At 35.6% G+C, this 12,908-nt stretch overlaps 1 protein-coding gene across 2 annotated transcripts in view; it reads right to left on the bottom strand.

Annotated features, from left to right (window-relative positions):
• Positions 1-12,908, bottom strand: part of Dnz1 (DNZDHHC/NEW1 zinc finger protein 11) — a 38,785-nt gene that overhangs the window by 21,247 nt on the left and 4,630 nt on the right. The window contains exons 2-3 of one of the 2 annotated variants that reach the window (XM_081765188.1): positions 7,623-7,762; positions 1,424-1,537 (exon numbers count right to left, since the gene is read on the bottom strand). In XM_081765188.1, coding sequence (XP_081621314.1) covers positions 1,424-1,537; positions 7,623-7,762 — 254 coding nt within the window. The remainder of the gene's footprint in view (positions 1-1,423; positions 1,538-7,622; positions 7,763-12,908) is intronic. The other variant, XM_081765189.1, reaches the window with a different exon arrangement.

Raw genomic sequence — 12,908 nt, 5'->3', positions numbered from 1 at the left:
TTCACAAATTTTGAGAAGACTTATAGGATTAGGATGCACAATAAACCTGTCAGTAATTTCCGACTTTCGCACTTTTTTTTTATTATTATTTATTTATTTATTTTAAGGTTCGTAATTAACCCTTCAGTGGTCACCCGCAGACTCTCACCATTTCACAGTGAACAATGAATGTACTTTACTACTATGCAAATCAATCTTCCCACTTCCCGTTTTACATGTCTTACAGCAATCCGCTTTTGCTTATTAGAGTAGAGTTGCACTTCCAAACGTGCACTACTGTTGGAAACATTGATTTTTACAATGCAATTTATTTTTATGTTTAACATACAGCACTTATTTGCATGCAGAGTGTCAGTCCACAGCGACTACTTATGAAAAAGAACTGAGCGTGACTCCAGAGAGTTAAACATTTTTTTTCCGCGGCTCTTGCGGATAATCGTGGCTTTACTGTGTATATCCATCCCATTCATTCATCGTGGCAATAACTTCGGAACGAATCGGAGGGATTAGTGGTTCACCCTATGGTGCTAGAATTCGATCCCTGGCCATGTGCATTTGTGGAAGGCGCAACATACTTTCCGCGAGTTTTCTCGGTGGTTTCCCGTTCCCGCCCACATTATCTTTCATTAGTGGTTTCGTAATCATTAACTTTCATTACTTATTAGTTACCCTTAGCCTAAAAAGCATAATCCTAGAACATGTAATTAAATATTTTGTCTTATTTATTTATTGAACGAATAGATTGATTTTAACACAGTAAATTTACTGCAACATACAGAGGTTTAACATCCAAGTTTGCTCTGCTTCTTTCGTTTCGAAGTTAACGATGAAAGAGAAATCAAATGTTAGATAGACAGAATGCGAAATTCTGGATAGGAATAATCAACGAAGTGAATGAAAAGGTTAAAAAAAAAAAACAGATCACACGTTACTTCTTATATCCCTGATACGCGTACATACGACACATGACCATGAGCTATCGAACAAAATATATATTCTGCATGTCGCTATATCCTACCAGAATCATTACGCAACACATAAAGTGTGCGTGCTCGTATCCATGTTATGTACTGCTCACGCGGAAGATAATGATTGATGTTTGGAGCGGGACAGAACTTTGCAAAACAATATTACATATTCATTTCACTGCAATTCGATCAACTTCTTCCTGAGACCTGACTTTTTAGAACATTCTGTATACATTTGCGAATAACCATCACGTTAATAAAAATCGTAGCAGCACTAAGCAGCCAAACCCACTGTTTTATTAATTACCTTTTATGGTGCAATACAGCAGACTTTTGTATTTACTCTATATAATACTGACTATTAAAAAGTAATAAATTGAAGCAGAGAAATTTGCAATTTGTGTGACTAGGAAGCAAATAACAAGTATAAATTATGATCAATAAAACAAGCGTACCTCTTCTGAATGGGCCATTGAAAATGTAAGAATAGTTTCTCGAGGATTCAATACAGGCTCCCTTATACATTATACCTTTTGTCATTTGAAAATGTGAGTTTTGCACACCAATAACTAAAATTACAATCAAAATATGTAACTGATTTGTAGTACTTATCTTACATTGTGAAAAATAAAATAAAATAAAACTAAATAAAATATTGTAAATTAGCTAAAGGAAAATTATTATATATCAAGCTTTTACATAATATACCTTTTTAAGTCTTCATTGTTCGTATTTACTAATACAACAAAATATTTTCATAAATTAAAATATACAGGGTATTCCGAGAAAAAGTGGCAATGCGTTGAGAAATGATAGTATGGGTGGTTCTAAGCAAAAACGGATAGTAGGGGGTCCTATTGTGAACGTTCTGAGAGCTACAGGTTGTGAACCATTTTTTACTTTATGTTGCTTATTGTTTACCCTGTAGCTATTTTACAGAGAAGAGAAAGTGCGCATTTGAATGGTGATAGAATCATTTTTCTAATGGTATATAACATGTGATAATAGTATCCTTGATACAGAAGTTATTGAGAGAAATTTGAGAATCAGTGTTGCCATCCAATGCCCTTAAATACAGTATGCGACAAAGAGAACAGTACTGAAATTACATCGGTGACATTTACTTATTTATTTATTTGTCGTAAAACATAATGAAATATAAGAAATGTTGTCCAAGGGATGTCAAGTAAATGTTACTCAATATATATTGTAAATTTGAGAGGAATCGCGCCAGCACATCATGTGTTCAAAATGTTGACCATTACGCCGCACACATTCTTAATACCGTTCTGTAGATTGATGAATATGTTAGTGAACACGGGTTGAGGGAATTACAAAACAATGATCGAATCTTCTCTCTTAGCTCCGGTATAGTGGTAGGGGGCTATCTTCGGAAAATTGCTTCCTCCAGCATACTCCATCTGGAGTTGTGAGGTCAGGGGAATGAGGGTATGGAAAATCTGTTTAATGGGGAAGCAAGCAATGTCCAAACTCTCGTGGGCAGGATAAGTGACTCACTTGCAGTGAGGGCAATAGTTTCGTCTTGCCTCATTCATTAATGTTGTAACGACAGATTTTTCGTGAGGCAAAAACTACACAAATAATGCAAGAACGAGTCAATGATCAACTGTCAATTGATGTAGCGATCAAGATACACATAGATTTCATCACTGAACCACATATTGCTGATGAAAACTTCATCTTCATATGCCATAGCTCCAGAGCAAGACAGTAGAAGTGCGCGGCCATCTCTTGCAGTGAGATGCTGCCCCATCCATATGAGCCCAAATAGTGCTCCACAATAAACCCCTACTTCTCTGTTGTGAATAACATTGTCTTCGCGCCAACTGCACACTACACTAGTCCACACACAACTAAGAACACATGTGGCGCTCACAGCTCATACCACATTGCACCTACACGCAATCCGTACACGAATTTCAGTACTGTTTGTTTTGCCGCATACTGTAGTGCCAAAATTTAACTTTCCCAAATTTCCCTCGGTAACTTCCCTTCTAAAGATACTACTGCCACATGCTGCATACCGTTAGAAAGACCGTTCTATCATCTTTCAAATCCGCTATGTCGCACCTCTATAGAATAACTACGCGGTGAGCAATAAGCGACATAAAGGCAAAATGGTCCACAACCTGTAGCTCTCAGAACCTTGAGAATAGGACTCACGTTCATATGAATCTTTTTGCTTAGAATTACCCATACTACCATTTCCCAAAGTATTGCGATTTCCTCCCGGGACACCCTATATACGTGAATTATTTTTTAAAAAGTTGACCAGCTGATCTGCCAGACTTACGTTTATTTCTATTAAGCAAATTAAGCAGATGCTGCAAAATACTACTTAGAGCACGCTGGAACAGTACCAACCGTTACAGGCCTGTCCTCGGCGGAAACCTGTACCTAATGGCAAGCTTTAAATGTCATGTCAGATAAACCTGTTAATTTGGCCACCTCCCTAAGTTGGTATTATTTTAGTCAAACCTATATTACTTCGTGCAATATGCATTACTTATTTTCCTGTAAGTTGGTCAGTTATCTATCTCTGAACTTGCCCGCATTCAAAGCAACGTTATTCCTATGCTGTTACTATTAGTCTCGCCTCAGCATGTTGGACACCTAACTGAAGACATGATCTTATTTCGTGGAAATTCTTTCAAAATCTCTTTTAGCTTTGCTGTTTCGGAAGATCAAAAACCCGAAGAGAAAATGGGGAAAAAGCTGTCAACTGAAAGTGACTTCAATAAACTTAAAGGTACTTATTTTTGCTCCTGTAAGTTCTTGTAAATCGTTCAAAAAATAATATTGGGCATTGAATTCTCGCTGATAACTGGCAGAATTTTAAAGACCAAGGTAAGAAACTGTATTTAGGTAGGAATAGGAGAATGGAAATTCAATGCTTACATTCAAAATAAATAAATAAATAAATAAAAATCTCGTTGCTTCAACTACTGTTCACAATACCTATGTCTAAATTTAATTTTGATGAATGAAAAAGCATCGTATGCCTAACTTTCGATGAATGATTTTTATTTTTTATTTTTTTTTAATCAATTTTACTTTACTGAAGTTATGCTTTGAATCTTTCAGGTGTTTTGAAAGTCCTGATGTTGAGATATTCTTGTTTTTGGTATCTCCAATATGTTCTTTCATCCTAGAATTGTTTCTCTTTGTTATGCCTATAAGTGTCTTGACACGTGAACGAAATTCATAGATACCTGCGGACTGTTGAAGAAATGTTTATAATTTAAGTAGAAAATCGAGAAAAGCCTAACAAGAAGTTGATAATTTAGAGGAACAAAAGTGACTACCTTTGGGTTTACGATGACATTACTCTTGAAGCGCTTCACACTACACTGAAAGTAACTTCTGCACAATATCTACTGTCGGCGAGTAATGAATACATGGGTGTCATTAAACCTTCCCATTAACACTACAGATTTTAAGACTTTTGATACTCCATTTCAGAGGGATTTATTGCGCTTTAGATGTCTTTTATTTTCTTCAAAGCCTTTTGTTTCTGGGAAATTGCACGAAATATATGAATCAGATTCATGAATGATTGAATAATTATGGTTTAATGGGGATCTCAGCTGCGAGGTTATTCGTTCATGTCACGAAAAATCGGTCTAGTTGCAAAGTGTAAAAGTGACGAAAGAAAGAAAGAAAGAAAAAAAGAACTGCAGGGATGCTGACTGATGCTTTCATCCATTAACAGAATTAATGTAGCTGTTTATAAATTCGCAGCTGGGTTACTTTTGCTACTTAAGAGAGACAGGACAGCATGGATATTTTGAGTTTTTCTTGAACTAAACCCTCTTATCTGCATTTACTTTCATAGATGGTAAACAAAAAATAAGCAATTTGCAGCACTGTTTTGCACGTAACTAACACGTTAAAATTATAACATTTACATCATAACGTGCAAATGGGAAACTAATATATAGATGATAGTTACTTAGAAGTGCAGTCTACAATAGTTTTTGCTTGAAAAGATACTTTCTATAAATCTGCCGCCTGGCTAAGTTATGTACTTGTCAATGGAACCGCTGGTGACCAACAAAGACAGAGTTCACTGTATTAAAAATGTAATTAGCACGCTCTGTTCAACACGAGGCTTTGGGACGAATGTCAACAAATTTCTATATTTAAGAACAGATTCTTCCTGGTGGGAGCTCATGTTGTTCGGATCCCACAGTAAGCTATAGGTCCACGTCTCATATAATCTCAATGATGAAAGTGACGATAAATCCCAATCTAACCAACCAATCAAAAATCCCAGGAAAATCCTATTCAAGGATGAATTTGTAATGCGGAAAGAACAACCTAAAGAAACTGTTGCTCAAGGAAGTTACAGACAGCCCAAATCATTCAACGAACCAAAATTACCTTTTGGATTGAAGGTGAATGACTATTTATTTACAGTAAATTTAATTTTAAACCAACTTATCTTTACAGTGTATACATTAGAGCGCAGAGCTCGAAAAATCCCAGGCGTCCGGTCGCCATTGCGACTGGAAATACGAATTTGACGCCTAGACTTTTCAGACGTTAGTATTCCCGGACAAGGTTTAGTTGAATGAACCCACTGGCGTCTCTGGCATGTAAAACTTGAAGGGGGGGAGGGGGACATCAAGGAAAGTGACTTAAATGGTACTACGAAGCCCAACCTCTTTATTTTCTTCGATTCCATTTGTTAGCTTTCTACTTACCTTCACGGACCCCTTGAGGTACATCAAGAAGTCTGTTATAATCCTTTCATAGCCTGAATATTATATTCCAAATAGCGTAATTATTATTTAATGTTATTCTGTCGTTAGTAAATAAATTAGAATAAAATATTGAATATTTTGTACTTCAAAATATTGAGGGGGACGCGTCCCCCTCGTCCCCCCCCCGCCAGAGAGGCCCATGAATGAACCTAATAAAAACAATTGGAAGTCATCAATAGGAGCCGACAGCCTTAATAATTTCATGTTTATTAATATGAATGGCCTCACCATTTTCGGATTCTGATCCATTCAGAATAAACAATTGGTATTTCACTTCTCAAACTAGAAAAGATGTACATGTATATAAAAACTCATAATATTGCTTTGTAAAACTTCTTTATATTACCTTTAATGGCTGCTATTTTCAAGGGATAGGCTGTACACTTAAGGTAAGCTTGTACTTCTTATGCCAGTAACAACAATTCAAGGTGAAAACGTGTATAATGTATCTCTATGTTAGGACTCGAAAAATTTTCCTCTAACCTCGGTGCTTATGTATCAAATTAAATCTGTAAAATTCTGGCGCATAGTTTTCAGAACTGGCGTCTAGGACAGACTAAAAGTTTTCGAGTCTTGACAGAGCGTTATATTACGCTAATATACTATTATTATATTAAAAAAAAAAAAAAAATCAACGCCATGAAATCAGCTTGGTGTAGTTGACTCACATAATATTCTGCAGTAATCAGCAATTTTTGAAATTTCGCCTCAGTCTGTCTATAAATGGCTCTAACTTTGTTTGTATACGAACAAACCTCCTTCTGTATTACCTGCACTCATTTTTTCAAACACACAGATTAAAATTTACTGTAATATACAACAGAAACCAAGCAGGTATTTTACAGTAATCAGAACTCGACTGAAGTGGTTGGGAAGAATAAGGAACATTTAAATTCATGTACTACGCACGTAACATCCATTGTTGTTAGAACATGTAACCGAATTCAAATGTGTGGTGGGAACGCACTGTCATTTGGTAGCTAGCTGTCTGCTTGTCTTTTGTGGTGCGGATTACACGGAACATCAGATTACCGATTCTATTGTATTAATATGGTACAATCACAGAAAGGGACAATCACCTAAAATATAATTTATGATGAATCAGTATTTAATGATGTTAAAGCAGTACAAGCAGTGCTTTTTCCTGGAGGTAAGCAGTACCGGTGCCTTTTCCTGAAGTTCAAAAACTGCGATTTCTATAGCCATTTTTGATTTTTGTATTTATGGAACGAATTTTTTAATTTAAATCGATCTGAAGACTGGAATAACAGTATACTGTACGCATTTAAGAGATAATACAATCAATAGTTCGCAGTATCTGTTAATTTCTTTTACTTGTTTAGATCTTGATTCTTACCTTTAGCTGCTAAATTTCATTTAAATGAAAAAGTTCGTAGTTTCCGCGACAAGTAAATGAAGTCTTGAGCATACTCTAAACTCCACTTTGACCATAACTGCAATATCTTCATAGTTTAAAGATGGGTTCTTTCAAATGAACTTTATAGTAACTTCATTAGGTCATCTCTGCTTGTACGAACAAATCGTGAATTGATATTCACCACGATAATAAGACTGCCTCTTACACAGTTTAATGTAATCGCAATAGTGGACTCTCGGTTGCTTTGATGACGTCATTCTGTGACATCAAATAGAAGAATGCCAAATAATACGTCGAGCAACATGTTAAAAAGTATGAGTTATAATAACATATTCATGGAGAGTACCGGCACTTTTTCTCCAGATAAAAGCACTGAGTGCAAAGTATGATATTTTTAAATATATACTTTTCGATATTTTTAGAATATACAATTAAAGGGTGTACTGTTCCTTCTTTAACAATAGCAGTAAAGCCCTCGAACTCTATTACCTGAATGCATGTCTGAGAAATCTACCCTGCTTTGTGGTAAAGGAACAACACCAGGATCTGAACACACAGCCTTTAGATGAGCCATTGCCAGTAAAAAGATGATTGTGTTGAACATTACCACATTGAAAGGTCCCCATAAACTGCAAGAAAAAGAAGTACAAACAAATTAAACTCAATACGTAACAGTTACATTAGCAATGGTGATTATATTAGCAATGTTGATTACAGAAAACCACAATTTCAAAAGCAGTTACCGTATAGCTACACTGATTACTACTTAGAAGAACATTGTATGAACCCAAGCTTTAGTAGAAACAATACAGTTGATACAGCCTATATCGGACATAGTAATCAATTTCAAATTCTACTAAAAATTACGCTTGTAATTTTGTAAAAATTACGCTTGTAATTGTAGGTAGTCTAAAAGTATTGAGCCTTCTGCATACAAGATGGCGTTGGCGACCAAATTCGTACGGTATATACGCCACTGCGGTTCGCTTAATGTAATTTGTCAGCTGACAGTTCAAGCTAATAGATGTGCAAAAAGTGTTAGAATTCTTATAATACGATGTACGGTATTGAGCCGTGAAGAGAGTTAACTTGCTGCAAAACTTTGATACATTTTACAATTTTGTTGCGATAAAGGCGCAAATGCTGTGCAGGCTTGTGAAGAAATTTGTGCTGTTTATGAGGAAGATACATTATCAAAGGTAATTGCTTGAATCGTTCAATCGCTTTCGTTCTGAAAAATTTGATGTCCAAGATGATCCTCGCAGCGGGGGACCAATACCGGTAACATCGAAAGTGGGTGATATTCTAGCAAATTCAAGTAAGACTGACATATACTCGTAAGCAGTCATGACATCGCCAACGATCTAGACATCCATTACCAAACGGCGTTAAACCATCTGAAGAACGGTGGCTACAAAAAGATCCTGTATACATGATCTGATTCAGAAACATGTACTCCATCGAATTTTTATCTGCGAATCTCTACTGAAACTTAATAAACTCGAGCCATTTCTGAAGTGGTTGATCACGAAAGATGAAAAGTGGATAATCTACGACGACCATGTCTGAAAAAGATCGTGGTGGAAGCGATGAGAAACTCCATAGCCTGTGACGAAGCCCTCACTGATGGCCAGGATAGTTATGCTGTGCGTCTGGTGAGACTGGAAGAGCATCATCGTGCACTACAAGCTGTTGTTGCTGGGCAGAACGATAGACTCATACCTGTACTGTCGACAATGACGCAAGTGCATTTAGCAATTCCAAAAAGAAACGGCTGGAACTGGTGAACGGAAAGGATGTCGTATACCACGCTGCCAACAAGGAGAGAAACAAGACAAGGCATTTTTAATTCCTATCAAAAATCGAGAGAACTTGACTGGGAAGCTTCAATACATTCACCATGTAGCTCATATCTGGCACCGTAAGACAATAACTTGTTTCGCTCTAGCTACAAAACTCGCTGAATGGTGATCATTTCAAAAGAGGCCTGCGGAAACCACGTATCGCATTTTTTTGACCAGAAACCTGAGACGTTCTATGGCGACGATGGTATGGTTTTGCAAGAAAAATGAAAGATCATCGAACGAAATTTTGCATATGTGGTTTTATGTTATTTTCAAATCGCAATAAATGTATTCTCAATTTTGACGTCCAAAGGCTAATACCTATTAGACAATCTGATATATCTTTCTTTCTTTCTTCTTCTTTTTTTCGTAACATTATGAAAGAATTACTTTTGGTCCAATCAAAGACTAATGAAATTTTCTTATCTTTTTGTGGTACAAGGCTACATAATACAAAATTAACAATTTAGGCAAACTGTTTTTCTTTTCATTCCTGGTTGTTTCTTGCCGTGCGATTTTTCTTAAAAAGCACTGGAAATAAATATACTTCTGTTGTTCGGGAAATACTGTTCTATGCACCACTTCTAGCTTCAGACATAAATTTCTTACTTCTTACATAAATTACTTATAAACGCACATGAAAAATTAATAGAAGAAAAATCGCACTACAGGAAACATACAGTACGATACAGAAGAACAGTTTGTTAAGAACGTTGAATTCACTTTTATTTAGCCCTGCAATACAAAGCAAGTAGTGTTTACTAGAGGCGAATTATGGTCACATAAGTAACACAATTCTACTGGAAAAGATTAGCTGGAAGTTCCGAATAACTTCTCGAACGCAATTTAAGGTAAGGTTCAATACCTATAACTTTTTTAACTTTTACAGCTATGGACTGTATCACTAAACAGATATATGCAGTGAAAACAATTGAAATACCGTATTGTATCGTAATATGACTAACTTTTCTAACGTTGTTTGTCATTTAGCAAGAAACTTGCTGGTGTTACTATTAACGTAGAAAATTAATCTGGAAAGTATAATCACTATTTGGCAGATTTTTTTTTTTTTTAAAATCAAAAGATCCAATATATTTCAATCAAAAATTTTCTTGTAGGTCTTATATCTGGAGAACTACATATAATGTAGCCGAACCAAAACTATCAGTTAATTCAGTATGACGTACTTATTCCGTAGAAAATACGAAAACTTGATTTAGAGGCCGTTCAAAAATTTTGTAGCCCTTGATCCAAAAATTAATTATTGACCAAGATCGCAATCTTTTGACTCTTTTCCCCCTAAAATTCTTTCACATTTCCCCCTAAAGTTCACATTACCAGCAGAAATTTAAACTTATTTAGTGTGAGTTTATTATCACGTACAGGTTGGTAACTTCCGCTTCTTGCGGACAGTCAAAATACAAGGAAAACTCTGAAAATGCGGCGTCACCTGTCAGTGGCAGAAGATTACCTTCGATGATGATAAACGCGGTACTAATTCAAGAAATACTGAGTGTGTGTGTGTGTGTGTGAGAGAGAGAGAGAGAGAGAGAGAGAGAATAAAATGAAATTAAATATTTAAAGGAGACGGTGATAATGAAAAATGAATGAAATGGTGGAATGAAGAAATTGGGAGGAAACGGAATAAACCGAGAAAGCCCACGCACAGGGTGTCTGTCCACTACACAGTTCACTTGGTGCGAAATGAGATCGAACCAAGGTCCCCATGCGCTCTATAATTGAGCCACAGCGGCCAAGAAAACAAAAAACTCCTATTATATAAACTTTGTCACAGACGCCACATATCGCCATCTTCTTCTTCAAACGATGATGGAACTGTAGACTTTATGAAATTATTGTTATGAAATTATTTTTGAAATTATTATTATTATTTATTTATTTATTTATGTACGGAAATATACAGTTTCAAATTTTGTTACAAATTGTGTCATTGCTCAAAGGTACAAATGAAATTTTTGAAACATTTTTTATAGAATCATTTCAGCACATACATGATATAGTTAAAACATAAAAGGTGCTTTTTGTATTTTTGTAATTATTATTACTATTATTATATGCAGTGAGTAGCATCAATGAAAAAGTGCAAAAACAAATACCGTCCCAGAACATGGACCATACAGAAAATAGTTTCTTCGGCGCTACAGAACATTTGCTTAATATATATATATATATATATATATATATATATAGTACAGGAGAGTGCAGTTCTAGGAAAACCGCTAAGGGACACATGCTAAGTGAAGATGATGTGAAGAGAATCAAAGAATTTTATTATGACGATGAAATAAGTAGAATTTCATCTAACACAAAGGACTGTGTGTCAATTCCAGGTGAAAATGGAGAACGAGAGGTAAAAACTAAAAAACTGGTATTACACAACATAAAAAAGACGTTTATTTTGAATACAAGAAGAAGAATCTAGAAGATTAAATTGGAATCTCAAAGTTTTGTGAATTGCGCCCAAAAAAGTGTGTAACGTAAATAGTCCTGGCATTCATTCAGTATGTATCTGCACTTATCATCAAAATGTTAAACTCTGACAATCCCTTACCAAGAGCTGCTCCAGAAACTAGTATGTGACATATTCTCTGAAGAATGTATGATTCAGAGCTGTCCTAACTGTTCTGATCCATCTCTGTTCCATGATTATCTAATGCAGCTGGAATATTTTGAATTCAGAGACAATATTGAATTCAAACAATGGCTCGATACTGATAGATCAACATTAGAAATACTAAACAAATCACTAGGTGGCTTTGACGATATGATGCTTGAGAAACTTGAAGTTCTTACTAAACACCACTACATTACAAAAGCAGAAAGCTGGCATCTTAAGAGGCCTCATCTGCGAATTTAAAATACCGCTAATTTTACAGTAATTATGTGATATCTTCAAATAGATAAAGGATAATCGAAAAGCGAACAAGACCTCCCTAGACAATATTATTCTGCGTGAGATACCGTTATCATGACTCATTTATCTGCTTTCGATTCCCAGACATTTAGAAAATCGGCATTTATTTTCGCGTTTCTAAATAACTGCAAACGGAAAGCTACTAGGTGACTCGTGATAACGGTACCTCATGCAAAGTAACATCGTCTAGGGAGGTCTTGATCCACTTTTTGATTATCTTTTATCTATTTGAAGATATCACATAATTACTGTAAAATTAGCGGTATTTTAATTTCGCAGTGATAGGGACTCTTAAGTATATGAAAAACAATTTAGATGACAGAACCTGCTTGATTCTCCCGGACTTTGTTGAAAATGATACCTATGTCCTTCTAGATGCTGCCCAGGATTTTCACTAGCACAACATACAAGCAACATTACACCCATGTGATTTATTACAGATCAAGTGAAGAAGTTTTAAACAAGCCATTCTGTTTTATTAGTGACTGTTTCACTCACAATACTAACACATTTTTCACTTTCCAAAAACAAACGTTACTATAGCTCAAGGACTTACTACTACATATCAAACACATTGTTTATTTCAGTGATGGCAGTTCTGCACATTATAATTACTACAAAAACTTCATAAATTTATGTTGTCATGAAGATGACCATGGACTCATAGCTGAATGGCATTTCTTCGGTACCAGTCATGGAAAAAATGCATGTGATGGTGTGGCGGAAGAGTATAAAGACTAGCAACAAGGGCAAGTCTACAAAGAACCACAAAGGGACCAATTCTTAAACCTTCAAAATTTATTTAACTTTGCCAAAGAAAACATCAGAGGTATTCAAGTATTTTTTACATCTATATCAGATGTTGCAGCCAGCAGAGAATTTCTATAGGAACGCTACAAACAAGCTTATATGGCACCAGGAACCAGGGAAAAATCATTATTTTAGACCACATAAAGAACAGCATTTTGCTTGTAAAACGACTTTCTGATTCTAACA

Source organism: Thermobia domestica, chromosome 7 (genome assembly GCF_964235325.1).
Source record: "Thermobia domestica chromosome 7, izTheDome1.hap1.1, whole genome shotgun sequence".
NCBI lineage: Eukaryota > Metazoa > Arthropoda > Insecta > Zygentoma > Lepismatidae > Thermobia > Thermobia domestica.
Note: the sequence above shows the minus strand (reverse complement) of the source record. Positions and strands in the feature narration are given on the sequence as shown.